Here is a 17404-nt window from a genome sequence, read left to right as displayed (position 1 = left end):
TTTTATACTATAGCTGCATTCCAAGACAAGCGATATTCTCGATTATGATGAACGATTTTGGGGGTGGTCTTGAGTGAATGGGCCCCCTGTTTAGGTTGGAGGGGCAGATCAAGTATAGTGTTCAGTAAAGTTAGGAAATAAAGTTACTTTCGGTAGACACGCTGTCGTAATTAAATACTTTGTGGAGATTACGATATTGTTTGAGGGCACGAATGATATGATACGTACCCCCCAGTACGCATGACATGAATTTGGGGGGATGCTTGCCCCTACCCTCTGTAAATTACAAACATATGGGTCTTTCATAATTTGCTTAGCTTTGGCTCCCCATCAAATATCTGAAGAAATCAGCGCCTATGAAAGCATGGTCTCGCAGTGCGGTCTTGAAGTCGTGGACTGGAAGTGAAAGTATTTCGAACTGCACTTCGACTGCAGCGCCAATAACGATCAGTAGATATAACGGAGAATACGTTGGTTTTCCACGTTTTAAACACTTGTTTTTCACCACAGAAATCACATAGCATTTGCAAATGTTCATATACATACATTTCTTCCACACATTAGAAGAACTGCAACCAACATCTTGCTGACTTTCTACCTCCGCGATTTCAAACAAATGAACAAGTTCACTTGTCACGTGACCAAGCCTGCAACTTGGCGTACTCTGCCCTATGGTCTTAATTCAACTTGAACTTGGCGCTTTTGAACTACACTAGGTGATGTCACTTCCGTCAAGACCACTTCAAGTCTGCACTTTGTATTTCGGCAGTCGCATTTTCATTACATTGGGCCCCTCTGGTCATAAAATACTTTCTTCGTTATTTACTTGAAGAACGAAGTTGCTGGAAACTAGGAACCCGAAACCACTGCAGAAACGCCAGTAGCTACTAGGATCGGTGGGGTGGGGGCCCCTTCCTAATCGCGAATTCGTGGAATAATTTCCCGATTTTCTGGATCCCAAACTGTTGGAAAATTTCTTAAAACCACAGTTGCTAAAAGTTCTTAATTTCCCCTGATTTCTACAAGTGCTTTAAATTTCTTGAAAATGACAGTTTTCATTCGAGAAATGCGAGAGCAAGGACTATTGGGAGAAACTGTGTTTTGAATTGGAGATTTTCAGAATATCTGGGGAGCATTTTATGGCTCTGTCCGAAAGGTGCAAAGTACATACTTGAAGTATGGTTTTGACTGAAGTGACGTAACCTAGTATAGTTCGAAAGCGCCAAGAACAGCACGCAAGTACGCAGCTCTCAGCACAGATGCTTGGTGACTAGGTCACGTGATATCCACACTCGTTGTTCATTTGTTTTGAATAGCGGAGATAGAAAGCTAGCAACACGGGTTAAATATGCGTTATGGGTCAGCAAGTTGTTGGTTAAAGTTCTTGTAATGTGTGGAAATGTATGTGTACGAACATTTGAAAATGCTATGTGATTTCTATGGTTATAAACAAGTCTTTAAAACGCGAGGGAAACAACGTGTCCTCAGCAGGGGCGCCGACTTGACAAAATTATTGGAGGGCTCTGATCACTGAAATAATTTAATGAATGACTCACCCCTCCCTTTTTTAAGTTTTGGCCTCAGTGTTCGGAATCTTGTAAAAACCCATGAATTCTTCAAAAATATTAAAATTTTCATTTACAGTTCGAATGCAAAATGTCAATTGTTCACGAATGGATATGTCACAAGTTTCGTCAACCATAATAGCAAAATATTCCCGACTTTTAATATCTGCTACTACGGAGCGCAAAACAGATATCAATGATCTCGTTCTGAATGTCATGTGAGAGCCATTTGTAACCCGAACGTCCCATCCACTCTCCTAGTTCATGCACATAATCTTTTGAAACTCTTTTTAGTAAAAATGTTAACAATATTCATAATTACATACTTAGTATATATTAATAAGTCATGTGTTTTGCTGTCTCTGGTTATAGCCCCCCAAAGTTGATGGTCTAGAACATTTCAAATGTGTATTTAAAGTGAAGTTCATGTGGCACAATTCAGAGTAAACTTTACAAGAGAAGCAACAAAATATATTAGATCCTCTTAAGCAAAATTATTTGGGGGGGCTCTGCCCCCACATCGTTAACATTGGGATGGCTCGAGCCCCCCCTCCCAAAGCCCCATGGAGCAGGCGCCTATGCTCAGTATCTACTGATCGTATTTGGCGCTGCAGTCGAAGTACAATTCGAAAGACTTGCCCTTCCAGTCCACGACTTGAAGACCGCACTCCAAGACCATACTCGGAGGATGCTCGCTTCAAGTACGGTCTTGCACCTTTCGGACACGGCCTTAATTTCCGCAAAAATGTTTCTACTCTTGACACCCAACGATCTCCTCCATCCACGTTACCTGCTGTTACCTCTTTGCTGTACGTCTGCTGGTGACGTAAAATCACCAGATCCGTTCTGTTATGTGATTGGTGGAGAAAGAGTAACCTGATGTAAATGGTATCAAAATAACGTAAATGTATCCATCAGTGATTCAGGAGTGAAATTGTTTTCATACATATACGTTTGTTTATATTTATCTGTGAGTAAATATTGAGACTAGAAGCGGTTACTCGTATTGTTAGACAAACCGCAGATGCGTGTGTTTAATACATTTGGTAGTGTATCATGTTGCTGTACGTCAGTCTCTGAACATTTATGACGTAAAACAAGTACTTTGTAATAACTACCCAAAGAACTGCTAGTTCAAAGAGCTTGCGTGTGTATAGTTTCCAAAAAGAAGTATAGATATGGAAGAACAAGTGCGGTGGGACGTGAACGAGCCACGACAAGATAGTATGGATTATACCAGCGGAAATAATTTCTCATCGACAGATGGATTTAATATAAGTGAAATGTCAGGCTTAGATGGTAAGAAATAGTCCAGAGTTAACAGTTGATTTTCGAGCAACGGTTAACTGTCACTTTTTGGAAAGAGACTAACGACTAACAAAAGTAATAACAATTTATGTTCTTGATTAAATGTTAAGTATCCCCGAAACGCCTGAAATTCCTTTATTTTCTTCTTTTTCACATTGATACTTATCTTGAAGGTACAATTTCGTTTTTTTGACTGAAATAATCTATATTTTCGACGTATGAAGTAAGTTTTGTTCGTTTCTTTTCCCCTTCAGTAACACGCTAAATGGCGGTCACAGTTTCACTACCGTAGTCGGCATGCAGTGTTTCCACCCCACTCAACCAAAAAATACCTACGTAGCCCCACAAAACATTGACGCATAGCCCCACGAACCATTCATACAGAGCCCCACGAACCATTTCCGGTAAGGTTAGGTAGAATCACGTATAGGTTACAATAGTTAAAAAGTGGTTTAAAATAAAGCGTAGCTCCTCACACCATTCTCGCATAGCCCCACAAACCATTTGCAGAAACGTACCTTCTTCAGTTACAAAAAACACGTATTTGGAAACACTGACTGGGATTACGTCATCACACACAGGCTACATTCATCTGGAAGTATATGGATGCAAGAGCTTTCGTGCATTGGTCACACATTTATATTGAAAAATAGATGATTTACAGGCAAAATTGAATGAATGATGCGAGAAAACACTTCCCCGAACTTCCACAATTCTAAAGAAACTGCATTCGGTAAGTAATTTCTCTTGTAAATTTGAAAAAATGCATTTTGGGGATACTTGAATTTTACCCCTACAACGTGAGTCAAGATGTGCCCGCCATATTGTGTGTTCTGGAAGGAAAGAAAGGAATAAAAAGAAACACTCAGAATGTGAAAAATTGTGTTTGTTTTCATGTCAAAGCATAATCACACCTTGAACTATGTTCCGCAATACAAAATTGGTAAGTACGAACCATGCAAAACACAAAATATCCGATTTTAATGTGTCTCCGATCTATGAAACTGTTACCAATTTTTCATGTGAATTTTCTTTTCTCTAGATTTCTATATTTACAGGGTGAAAATACTAACAGCACTAAATCTAACACTTCAAACCCAACAAAAGCAGAACATTACCAAGAGCATCAAAGCTAACAAAAAACCTTGAAAATATACATGTTTACTACATAGTTGCAGAAGTGGATTATCATCATAGTGGTTCGGATCCCACTTTAAACTAGGTCCAGTCCTCACTGTGCATAAAGTGGACTTAAAACACCAATTCAATCAATCAATCGGAGGTGAATTATCAAGTAGCACACAAATTACATGCTGTTATGGATATTCTTTCTCCAGCCACTCAAATAAATATATTCTAGATTCTCGCTTGAAAAATTCATACACCTTAGATTTCCTCAGATACAATGCGATGATTTAGTTTCAATCAGAAATTAAGAAGCATGTCACAAGAATGCCTGCTAGAAATGGAGAATGATTCCATAGTTTACGAAGGTTATGTATCATATCAGTGTTTCCTGTTGTGAGCATTAAGTACAAAGAAGCACCACATGATGACTTGTACTACAAGGCACAGTTTACACTAAATCTCCTATCCAAAACTTCAGTGACGTTAAAGCAGGGTAACAGTTTTGTATATTGGAAACACATTTCTTCATTTTTACACAAGAAACTACTTACGGAAATGAGTTTGTCTAAGGTTTACAACGTTCGTCGACGTATTTTCTTTCATTATGGAATATATTTGACCGGGAAATCATGTATTTTTCAAGAGAAATGTCTCACCGACACACAATTTGCCTCCCGTACCTAAACCGGATGCAGCACACATTTCATGACGTAACCCCCTGTCAGTGGGGCTATCCGTCTGCTACCGGGCATAACGGTTTGTGGTGCTATCCGTAAGCTATCCATGCCTAATGTACAATTTCCACCTGTGACTAACACGATAGTAGGTATTTTTTGGTGAAGAAGGTAGGAAACACTGCATACCCACAATGTGAATCAAGATGTGGCCGCCATATTGTGTGTTATGGAAGCGAGGAAAGGAATCAAAGAAATCACTCTGTATGTGAAAAATTGTGTTTGTTTTTGTGTAAAAAGTATAATGGCACCTTGAACTATGTTCCGCAATACACAATTGGTAAGTACGAGCCATGTGAAACACAAAATATCCAATATATGAAACTCTTACCTAAAGCAGTGCTGCATTTATCAACCATTGAAACTCCTGATAGCATTATATAATTGAAAATAAGAACATAGATACAATAGATTTCTCATTCTCATTGTAGATAATGGGACCAGAAATTTTTTTGTTAAACAATGCTCAAAATAATGCATAATAACCTTGAAATGTAAGGAAATTTGAAAAAACTAAAAAGCCAATAATATCATAACTGATCCCATTTTCATCTGAAGGACTAGAATATGCTTTTTCCTGCTGATAACCCACATGGTTGTAGCATTTCTCCTGACAGCAGTAGTTGTTTGCCCCCCCCTTTTTTCCTATTTGGATGTCTCAAATGTAAATTGACTGAAGAAGATGGAGGTCTGTTATCTGTTGGAAGCTGTAGCCTTTGAGATGAGAAGAAATATGAGTGGAATATAAGAATATGAATGAGTTTCTTGGAGATCTCTATTATTTCCTTAAAAATATAAAAACTGTCTTGAACAGGGTACATAGTACACATCCAAGCCTTAAATGCCCTACGTGCAAATTTGAAATACATTTTTTCTTACCTGGAAGAACATCCATCATCAAATTTTATTGGAAAATTTTACACACAAACGCACAGAAGCTGAAATTATCTCTATCTTCAAATAAGACCAGTTTCATTTTGTTTGATTCATTCCTAAGATATGCACATTTGAAAGTAATGTGTGGATTGTAAATAAGCTATTTTTAAAATATGTAAAGATCGAAGAAATTTTATTTTTGTACTTGGTACAGAGTCTCAAGAAGACCTTGCTAAAAGGTTGAAACGTTACATTTAGTTTATGTTTTAAAATAAAATAAATTTCTGACTTGGTCAGAATATTGAGTTTTTTAAAAATTAATCATTTGCTAACTTACACTGTACTGCAATTTGAACTTTGAATCTTCAAAAATTCGTACAATGCAAACTTAAAAGAACAGCAATATTACAGCAAAAGATCACAGTCGTCAGGCTGAAATTTTTAGTCGACCTGGCGACTGGGATTTTTCGAGCCCTGTGAGTGTCTAAATACATAAAATAGATTATATATTCTATGTTAAATGCAAGGAATAACCAACCTCACATTACAACCAAGCACTTTGAACTTGTCCAACGTTTCTCACAATATCTTTGTACAGTCCTTCACTTTAACAATAAATTTCCTCACAACTTTTTTGAATGCTTCCCATGCATCTTCTTCAATTTTGTTTTAATTTCAATGGTCTTTATTCTTTGGTGAGGTTCAGCAAATGCTGATCTACCACCTAACCCGACAAAGAAAGATTTACGAGAGTACCTAGGTAAATTATTATACTTGAAGATTATAAGACACTACATAAAAAAACTATTAATACACAAGGAAAATCACAAAAAGAAAACAGATGATGAAATATATACAGTGCATGTGTGCAAATAAATGAAAAAATAATAATATACATGTATTATTACTTGGTTTCGCTCCAGTTTTTTTTTTCAATAATTCACATGAAATTCCAGTTTTTAATCATATGTGGTCTTACTTTGCTTCTGATCATCAATCAGTGAATCATATACTGCCCTACAAAAGTGTTTGTAGTTCAGTAGTTTTATTTCGTTCGGGAGTGCATTCCAGATTTTAGGTGCCATGTAACTAAACGTTGTCTTGTTGAAATTGTCATCAATCATCAGCTTACAAATTTGCGGTCTATCAAATACACCTTCTCTGACTTTAGCTTGTGATAATGTAGGAAATTTCATGCATAAGTATTGGATACATGGGCCACTCTTGTCTAATGCCCTTACAAACTGACAATTCCAAGTTCTATGTATAATGGTGGAAGGAGAATTATCTGACTATCTACAAGACTCCCTTTTGTAACATTTCTCAATCCTGATTTTTGTTCCTCTTTTTCAGGCCAATATAGAGTATTCCAATGTTTGTCTCTGGCCCTACTATCCCACTCGCACACATAACAGGGAAATTTCATGTATCCTCCCTGCTGTCCCAGTAAGGCTACCACATATTTGCCACTGATGCTCCTGGTACTTAATTTTGTCCAGAACTAACCTCAATGTTTCATATGACTCTGCTAGGTATGTAGAATGTGCAAGAGGAATGGATGCTAATCTATTCCCATTGTGTAGCAAAACGGCTTTAAGGCTTCGTTTGCAGGAGTCGATAAAAAGATGCCAGGAACTGGGATCATATGTTTCCTCTCCTAACTGCTGCACAAGATTAGGGATATCATTAAAAAATACCAGTTGATCTTCTTATGTGTAGTATTTCCGAAAATGTTGGTCACAATTTGTATTCCAAGAAAATGTAACCCCAGGAACCAAGATATTATTTTTGTGTAGTCTTGAGCCAAGAAATTCACTCTTTTCTTTCATGAGCTCTAGGTGACGTACCAAATCATTCAACTCATGTTGGGTAAATAGTTTCGGTGAAGTGTCTAACTCTTCTGTTTCGGGATACATTTCATCATCGCTTGAATATGAGGAACTGCTTCCAAATTCATTGTCATTTCTGGTGGTTTAGGTACTGGCAAGTCAGGTCCATGTGGAATAGGCCTCCTAACTGATGTTAGATTGCAGTATTTAATTCCTTTTTTGTTGTTGTAAAGCAGTAACCTGGGACAAACAAATATAACAGTCATCGTGATGATTTTTCTGTTCGCGCCGCACCATAGGTATTGTGAAAGGCTTTTGCCTTCTGTTGTCCTTTACACCAATAATGTATTCCCTCAATACAAGTGTTACATGCACTATGTGAAGCAAAAGATTTATCCTGGTAACCTACCTTCAATCTGAAACATAAGTATTACAGTTTATTCGCAAAGGAATGTATTTTCTGTACCTTCCCACTGAACATATAGCACCCACAAAGGTTTCAACAGTGCCATTGTGCAACATATCTAATGTATTTGTCATTTAATTTTTGTTTCCTTCAACATATTTGTTCATATTCAGCATAATGTGGAGACATGCGCTAGTATTACTTCACTGCACATATAATGTAGCTATACAACAGGAAAACTTACATTGCGCAACAACAGGACGTGATACACATAAACTGCTGCTGCTGGTTTCGGATTTAGGTCATTGATGTCCATTTGAATCACCTATTTTCATTTTTACCGCAGAACCATTGCAGGCTAGTGTTATTCACATTCTTCAAGAAACAATTCCAATTTTATATCATATTATTAGAATATCAGTAAAGTTTATATCTTGCCTTGTATTGACATCAGCAAATTTTTCATATTGTTCAGTGCATCTAGAAGCTATTGTTCTCATTTTTCAACTGAAATGGTGTACTGTAAGCAGCATTTAAGTAAGTAAAAGTATAACAGAATGTTATTTGAAAATACAGTGTGTTTCAAAAGTCATGCAACCCAAATTTTGACTGCTTATAGCATGGCAACAATTTCCACCGGACTTTCTGCATTATAAAGCCTCGACTATTTATATATATATTTTTTGAATACATAGCATTATCCATTGACTCCACACAAGAAATTGTAGAAAGTTAGAGGCATATCACCTTAACCCACGAAGTCCCAGAGTACCTTTTCTTCTTGAATTTTTATTTATTTTTGTCTATTTACTTCTGATGATGAAATATGAGCAACTAAATTGAAATTTTCTGTTTGCCATGCACTATTTGTTAGTGGGTAGCTGATCTCATACGAGATCACTGGGACCTCAAGGGTAAAAATTAGGAATGAATAATAGAACATATAACATACTACATCACCATTTTATTTTAGGCTAAATACACATTCTATATGGATATGCTGTCACAAAATGACAATTGCCGGCCCCTGTGGCGGAGTAGTTAGCACATCGCGCTACGATGCCAGGGATCCCAGGTTCAAGTTCTGGTGTGGGCATGGATGTTTTTGAGTATCCATTCATCATATCATCACTAATTCCCATTTTTTCAAATTAGCCAGAAGTGGCACAAGATGCGAAGTAAAATAAAGCAAATCAATCAACCAATCAAGATGACAAATTAGATTGATAACATATTTGTTATATTCAAGTTCTATACTCGCAATAGTAATAAAAGCAAAAATAAATGGTTATTTTGCATGACTCATCTACCAAACTCTCGATTTTATTTGGAAGTCTAAAAATAATGCAAAACAGGAAATGGAGAATATTGTTGACAAAGTAAACTAACCTGTCAGAATAATTTTAGTAACTGGGCTGTTGTCATTCTACCAAAGAACCAAAATGTCATTGTTCCTGTTGAAACAATAATTAAAATCCCCTTGTTTCATCTTTTTCATATCTATGACACTTGTCTTCTGTAGCTCCCTAACTACTACTTGCTCGAAATACCATTTCCTTTAACTAAATTAAAAGTGAAATGTTGTAAAAGAACCTCCAAAATTGATTTCATATTCTTCTTGTTCTTCGATGGTAGTGCACAAGTGAGATTCCACAACACTTGGTCCCAGAGGAGTTTTATCAAAATTGCCTCTTTGTCCTTGGTAAAGTTCAAAGTTACAACAGTACCCCCATTTGAACCACAGAGTGCCCACATTTTGTAACCAAAAGCCACAGGTTTTCCTTATATAAACTGTTTCAGCGTGTTTTGTCCAAAACATTTGGCAATTGTTTCGTGTATTGACATTTGAGGCTGAAAGACACTGAACTGCATGAAATTATTGTTCAATATGTGTAGGAGGGGACATATTTTAAAAGATTTGTTGACCCGTTTGAGATTTATCAATATGACAGTATTTTTTATTTGTTTCTTGTATAATTATTCAGGGTGGCGACAGACCTGGAAAACCGGGAAAAGTCAGGGAATTGTGTCTGTATTGACCTTTATATATACATACATATATATATATATATATATATATATATATATATATATATATATATATATATATATATATATATATATATATATATATATATATGTGTGTGTGTGTGTGTGTGTGTGTGTGTGTGTGTGTGTGTGTGTGTGTGTGTGTGTGTGTGTTTTTATATATACAGGGTGATTACTAATATTCGACCTATTCCTGGAAAGGGGTAATACTAGAGCACATTTGCAACAATTTTGACCCTATGCACTGGGGGTCGGAAATCAATGGAATCGACATGTTGCTAACAGCTGACGAATGAGTGACTACTGGGGAAAAATTTCATGCCCAAAATTCCCATACCCACAGAAAGAAACATTCATTGGAGAACACGTCATGAAGAAATTTGAAAATTATTGTTTAAATTGAAGAGGATTACTCAAAAAAATGGTAACACACTTACCGTAAAAATTACGGAAAAAACTTCCTAGTTTCATAAGCTCTCGAAAAAGATACAAATGTTGTCAACTGGCACACGGGTTGGGGGAAAGATCTGAATAAAAAGCGGAGAAGGCATGTTGCAGACCTCTTTGTAAAGTGAAAAGAAGTTGTCATTTGTGAGAAATAAAGGAACAAAAATAAGTGAAATAATAATGTTATTTACCATTCTCATGATTCCAGGTTGGCAGAATGAACTGTTACGAAAACTACAAACTCTGTTCAAATTGCCTCCCCGGTTACGTATGCAAGCACACAGCCTGCAACGAACGTAAAACACAGTCACTCGCATTGACACTCAGTCTCTTATGTATTGGGCGGCTGTCACAATTCTCTCTCTCAATTCTTCTTGGGTATCCACTGGTGTACTGTAGACTAATTCTTTCATCTGACCCCAAATGTAAAAGTCGCATGGCGTCAAATCTGGACTCCTCGCCGGGATAATTGTCGTCCAGCCACTGGCACACACCCCAGAAATAGTGGGCTGGGCAGCCATCATGTTAATAAATCATACCCCTTTTTGTGGCGAGCGGCACATCCTCCAGCAGCATCGTCAATTCTTCCCTTAGTTTTCGTAGGTAATGCCGTTTAGGTTTTGTGGCACATAGAATGGCCCGATCACATGATTGTGGATGATTCCCAGTTAGTGAGAATTTTCTCTGGTGTGCCTTTTCTTTAGATTTTCTGGGGTTATGGCCCTTAGGGGACCACAAATGCGCATTATGAAAAATCGTAATACCATCGTGGTTGAATTTGGATTCGTCCGTCCACAGAATTCTTGTCAGATGATGGGGTCTACAACGTGCCTTCGCTTTTTATTCAGATTTTTCCCCCAACCCATGTGCCAGTTGACAACATTTGTATCTTTTTGGAGAGCTTATGAAACGAGGAAGTTTTTTCCATAATTTTTATGTTAAGTGTGTTACCATTTTTTTGAGTAATCCTCTTCGATTTAAACGATAAATTCCAAATTTCTTCATGATGTGTGCTCCAATGACTGTTTCTTTCTGTGGGTATGGGAATTTTGGGCATGATTTTTTTCACCAGTAGTCACTCATTCATCAGCTGTTAGCAACATGTCGATTAAGTGCCCAGGGTGTAGTAGTTTTTTGGTCGCAAGTCAGAATATGTCCCGAAAATCTACAAATTGCAACAACTCGAAACCCATTGATTTCCGACCCCTGGTGCATAGGGTCAAAATTGTTGCAAATGTGCTGAAATCTTGATGCTAAGTTTCAGCCTCAACCTTTAGGTCCCTTTTGCGCACACCACCACCATGATGCCAGAAACCAGTGATGGCTGGAGGAGAGAGAGAGAGAAATTTCCGGAGGGGCACAAAAATGTGTTAAGCCTCTAAATATTACTTGGAAAATGCATTGAATTTTAATTTTTTCTTGTCCGTATGGGAGTAGTAAGATAACTGAACTGAATCACGAAAAAGTGAAACATAAATCTGCATTGGTGAATGTTATAGACTCCCAACCTCAAATTTACTGCAACACTAGTATTGCAATGAAATTAATGCCACACTCTGCCCTGTCTGTTTAAACTCGTAAGATATGGTCATTAATCTCTCACTGAGTGAAGTTAATGTCCAATATTATGAAATAAAATACTAATAATAAATACGTAAATATTTTAATATCATATTTACTCAAATCATTCAATCATAAAAGCAAACCACTTTCTTGAAGAATTGACTTTTCTCTGTCAGCCCTGCTAAATTTTCACTTTCCATCTACTGATTTATACGAGGGGTGACCAGAAACTATTTCCCAAGTAGTGGGGACATTGATTTTTCGCAAATGCGAAAATTATGAAAAATAGTAATTGCTGCGAAGTTGTGTTTATGAATCTGCAGTGATGTCTGGACACATTTTTCACCCCTTCGAAATATTGAAATAATGCGAATTTGGTACAAAATGCAAATTGTTGGTGTTTTTAGCAAATTTTTTTTAACAAAATGTCCTAAAACAATGAAAAATTCCATGAAATCCAACATTCTTGTTTTTTCTAGGCCATGTTTGTGTACATAAAACGTGCAAGTTTTCCAACAGCTTATTCAAGAGTATACTATAATGCTTGTTATACATGGAATAATTCCGATAGCCACATTAAATCATGTATTTCCCACGATTCTTTCAGCTTCTATCAAAACCATTTGCATCACAGAGCAAAGTGGCAGGGTTCTAACAGGAGATCGCGTGCGTATCTACCGTCACACGGTAGACAGATCTTCAGTATTTGTCGTGCGAGATGTGTTTTGAATTACCAAACTAAGTGCGCTCCATCGGCATTTGTGGAGCTCAGTCGTTAGGGCATCTGATTACCATGTGAGAGACCCGGGGTCGATTCCCTGCAAGGGAGAACCGGGATCTTTTCCACTTATTCAAACGGCTCTGTCGCCCACCCAGCATTATATCAAGTGGGTACCTGGAGGAAACTTTGAGGGATAAAGGTAGCCAGGAGCGTGGTGCTGATCACATCACTCCCACCTTCAGCCGTGATCAAGAAAGTGTGGGGCCCTAAATCCACACCCCTATACACCTTCATGACAAAGTGCAGAGGAGCACTTTACTTTTACATCCTCAAAAATCTGTTCCAACATATCAAACTGTCACAAAATTGTGTACAATTTAAAATAATAGTTTAATAGCCCAATAGTGTATTAAGTTTTGATATATTTGGCAGAAAAATGTTCTAACAGGTGCGGCAGTGAAACGGGCGATTTTGAAACCTCCACCAGAGATATAAATTTATTCACAGCAATATCAAACAAATACAACATGAATTTACAATGCTTGCAATGTGTGATAAATGTTTCTGAACAACGTGCAAATCTTGCACAGACATGTCACGGCACAAGATGTCCATCACTTGAAAATGACATCACGCAGGTGGCCCCCATTTTCCATCACACACATGCACTTCCACCCCTCTTTCTCACCATATCACCCGTTTCCTCAAAGTTCTGTACCCAGAATTTGATAGCATGCGATGATGGGACTGGGTCATGACGTGCAAGATGGAAATGGTCATGAAATACACGCTGTGCGGCCACGTAGCTGTCGTTGTTTTTGTAAAATGCCTTCACGGCAAAAGCGCGTTGTTCACAGGTCCACGACGCCATTTCGACTGAACACCGATATCAGTGTCAATGGCAAAGATTTGTTGTCCATATGACACCACTCCCGTTTTCTGCTTGCTTACGTAACTTGCTATTTCCAGGGTTGCCAAATCGCCCGTTTCACTGCCGCACCTGTTAAAACAAAAACGCGAATTTTGGGAAACTTAAAACTAACAAGTCAAAAAAAGATAATGCCAATTTTTGGTGCCATAATACAAGGGCTATTTTTTTTTCAACCTCCAATAGGACATGAAATCATAACCACAGTGAATAGCAAAATGGGTTTATTGACAAAAGTTACGTACACGTATAATCTACTTTTCAACGTAATCACCAAGAAGATTCAGACATTTATCGTACCGATGCACCAGTTTTCCAATACCCTCTGCAAAGAAAAATGCCACCTATCTGTTGAGTCAGGTCTGCCGAAGCTCTGCATTGGTGTGGAAGCACCGTCCTCCCTATCACTTCTGCATCGCCTGGAAAAGGTGGGAAGTCATGGCACCAGGTCTGGGTTGTAGGGAGGGTGATCAAACACTTCCCAGTGGATTCGATGAAGAAGGTCTTGGGTTGATGCAGCAACATGTGGTCGGGCATTGTCATGAAGCAAGACAATGCCCGAAGACAGCATGCCTCTCCAGCACACAGCTCATTCGATGGTGAATTTTCACTGCATTGTGCCCCTCTGCCTGTAAAAATCGTATCACACTATGCACCTCGCACTTGGTGGGAGAGTCGATTGTAGCCGACATCTCTATGTGCCCGTCGCTCAGCTTCAACTGAAGCATTGGCTTTGGCAGGGGGGGATGCTAATCACGTTGCGGGATGCCCCGCTTCCTAGCGCTTCATGGGCCTCCTGGCGGCACCATTGGAGGTTGAAAAAAAAATACTATATCGGTATCTGTCACGTGAGATTGATTGATTCAAATTTTTTGGGTGCGTCGCTACTTATGGCATATCATTCTACTGAATGATGGGATCGAACCAACCACTCCCAATAGATTAATGGAAGATGTAGCTATTCACCGTTCATCCTCGTTAATGATGAGAACACTTGTCCTCATGACAATTTGAATGCATGGCTGCGAAAGGTACAACTGAAATACAATACCTAAATATACTACTAGAAATGGCTAATAGTCACTCGTTCGATTTTGTGAACCTTTGAACTTGAATCATACATGTTATGGTTAGGATAATTACTTGTCTACACTTAGAAGAACGATGATGAATTTTAAGGAAACTTAGAGTAAAATAAACTAAGCTCTCTCTAGGCTCCGTAGGTAGTTCACTTAAGTCAGTCAGACTGCTCCTTCTCTTCTTTCCAAAGTCCTGTTGCCTGTCTCTAATCAAAAAACCAAAAGCCGTCCCTCTCAACACCTCTCAATGCAGACTTCCTATCCGCTGATCAGTCAGTTTTTACCTTCCTACTCATGTAAGCTGCTTCTTGTTTACCTCATGTAAACCTTGCAGCCCCAATATATCAGGAAGTGGAAGTCTGTGTAACACACGACTGTGCATAATGCAAATACCTAAGAGGACTGGACAGCTGATGTAAACAAGTGAATGAACTTAGGTGAAATGAAGCTTAGAGAAAGTTAAAATAAAAAATAACGAATAATACTATGGATTGATACGATGGTCATTATGCACCCTTCAGTATATTCGAGGAAAATTCCTTTATCTATAACTTTCCCAAAATAACTTTCAAGATATCAAACTCTCATGAAGAGGCGTAGGCCATGTGACTTACAATTTAAAACAGTAGTTTAAAAACACCATGAAGGTATAATTTCAGATATTTGCCAGAAAATGCACTAAAATGAAAATGTGAATTTTGGGTAGAATAACACTGAATAGTAAAAAATAAAAAAAATACACCAATTTGAAAAAATAATAATAAAAAATCAAGGTCCCTACCGATTAGGCATAAATAAAACAAGAATGTTAGTTGCAATTTATTGTATTAGTAACAGTAAGTCCTAACCTAATTTTCGGCATAATCACTACCGTTGTTCTGGCATTTGTCGTAGCATGACACTAAATTTTGTATGCCCATGGCATATGTGTCCAACAACAAAGACTGGAACTATCTCCACCGCAGTGTAGCTGTCAAATCCTTGTCCTGCCAGAAACCTCTTCAGATAATCAAAGAGATGAAAGTCAGAACATGCAAGGCCAGGGCTGTACTGGGAGTGGTCCAAGATCTCTCACCTGAAGTGATGCAAAGGTCCCGCATGTATTCAGCTGTATGGGGTTGTGCACATTCGATTGGCCTTCCGTGGATTGTCTGCACCATCATCTGACCATACTATCACTCACGACGTCCGGTCTTCACACCTCACGATTGCTGATGGCTCTGTGCTAAATTCTGAGTGTGCGAAAATTTGATTACTACACGTAGGCTACATCGCAGTATGAGAACTACAATCTTTAACCTAGAACTGTCCTAAAACGGCTGCATTGCAACTGTACCAGATTACAGCTACACGCCACTTCTTCCTGCCTGCATGTGTGTGTGTCACTCTCCGACCACTAGTGCTGTGTATAGGCACCATTGGAGCTTTTTTCAGAATGCCCCTCGTATATGAACTTTCAGAAGCTGTTATTAATAGAGTGTTTCTGTTTTAATGTGTGGTTAGCTAAATCAGGTACGTAGGCCTATACAATGCAATTCTATACATTCCTTGTGTTAAATTTCTAATACCTACATACCCTTTTCGTCAGCAATAATGGTATAATTGCATGTTGTCAGTTTCACACTACTTCACTTGGATATACTGTACTGAAACAGAAATCCCATTGATAATGTAAGGAAATATGACAATTTCTTGTGTTGAATTCAATTGTTTCACTTATATGCAAGAGTTAAGTTGTTTGCTTTACAGAGAAGAGCTTTATGCATCGAAAAATGAGTCCACACTCATAGTTCTTGCGCAAGCAGAGGGTTCCAAACCTCAGTGGAAAAATATCAACATATAATACCGAGAATGTATAAGGAGACTGATAAATTACAAATTGTATTTCTTAATCAATCAGTCTTGACTCTTATCTCATTTAGTCGTAACTTTAAAAATAATCAAGTATTTTATTTTAAACTTAACTGCGTATGATAAAATTCCGTAATCCTTCCATAGCTTGTGAATTGTAATAATTTTCCAAATTCACTATTCTGCTTTTTGAATTCAAATCATAGAAAATAGAGAAATTAAGTCAATTTCATAGAAGATAATATTGGTACTTAACAAATCCATACCTGGATCTGTATGAGTTTATTATTTCCACTTGCAAAACATCAATTTAGTTTAGTTTGTAATTGTCAGGGAAAAATGTAAATTTTGTCCTGGAAAACCTGAAAAAGTCAGAGAATTTAATTTCTGCTTGTTTGTAGCCACTCTGTTATTATTATTGTTAATATTTATATATCTTATATTTTGCACAAATTGTGGTGCCAACCTGTTTTCTCTTCCCCTTGCACAACATTATATTCAAGACTAGTGGCACTTAGGTGCTTTGATTGAACTGGATCTCCTGCATTTGCATCTTCATTCACTTCATCTTCATCATTGAATGAACCAGCATGATTCCAACACACTTCCAGTGGGCATGGCACCTCACTTACATTAGTTAGACCAATCTCATCATCGGCAACTTCATCTTCAACCCTAAGGCAATCTACTTTGTCTGATAGTTTTTCATGTATGTACGCATTGCTTGCATTGTAGAATTATTTTCCTGTAGTTTACGGTTATTACAAGCATAAGAAAACAGTTTTTCGTTATGACGTTTCAGGAGAACACACACTCCCTTCATCAGACATTTATTTTCATTTTGACTAAAGATACAGTTATAACAATGGTTAGCAATTTTTTAAACAAAAAGAACCCCTTATATAATGGATGTTGTCAAT

At 37.7% G+C, this 17404-nt stretch overlaps 1 protein-coding gene across 1 annotated transcript in view; it reads left to right on the top strand.

Annotated features, from left to right (window-relative positions):
* Window positions 1-2413: 2413 nt before the first annotated feature.
* The window catches only part of SREBP (Sterol regulatory element binding protein), a 132344-nt gene continuing 117353 nt past the window's right edge, over window positions 2414-17404 (top strand). Inside the window, exon 1 of the mRNA XM_083124230.1 lies at window positions 2414-2864. Within this exon, the coding sequence (XP_082980356.1) occupies window positions 2744-2864 (121 nt within the window). The 5' untranslated portion in view covers window positions 2414-2743. The remainder of the gene's footprint in view (window positions 2865-17404) is intronic.

Source organism: Lepisma saccharinum, chromosome 6 (assembly GCF_977018435.1).
Source record: "Lepisma saccharinum chromosome 6, izLepSacc3.1, whole genome shotgun sequence".
Taxonomy (NCBI): Eukaryota; Metazoa; Arthropoda; class Insecta; order Zygentoma; family Lepismatidae; genus Lepisma; species Lepisma saccharinum.
This window is presented reverse-complemented; position numbering and strand designations above follow the sequence as displayed.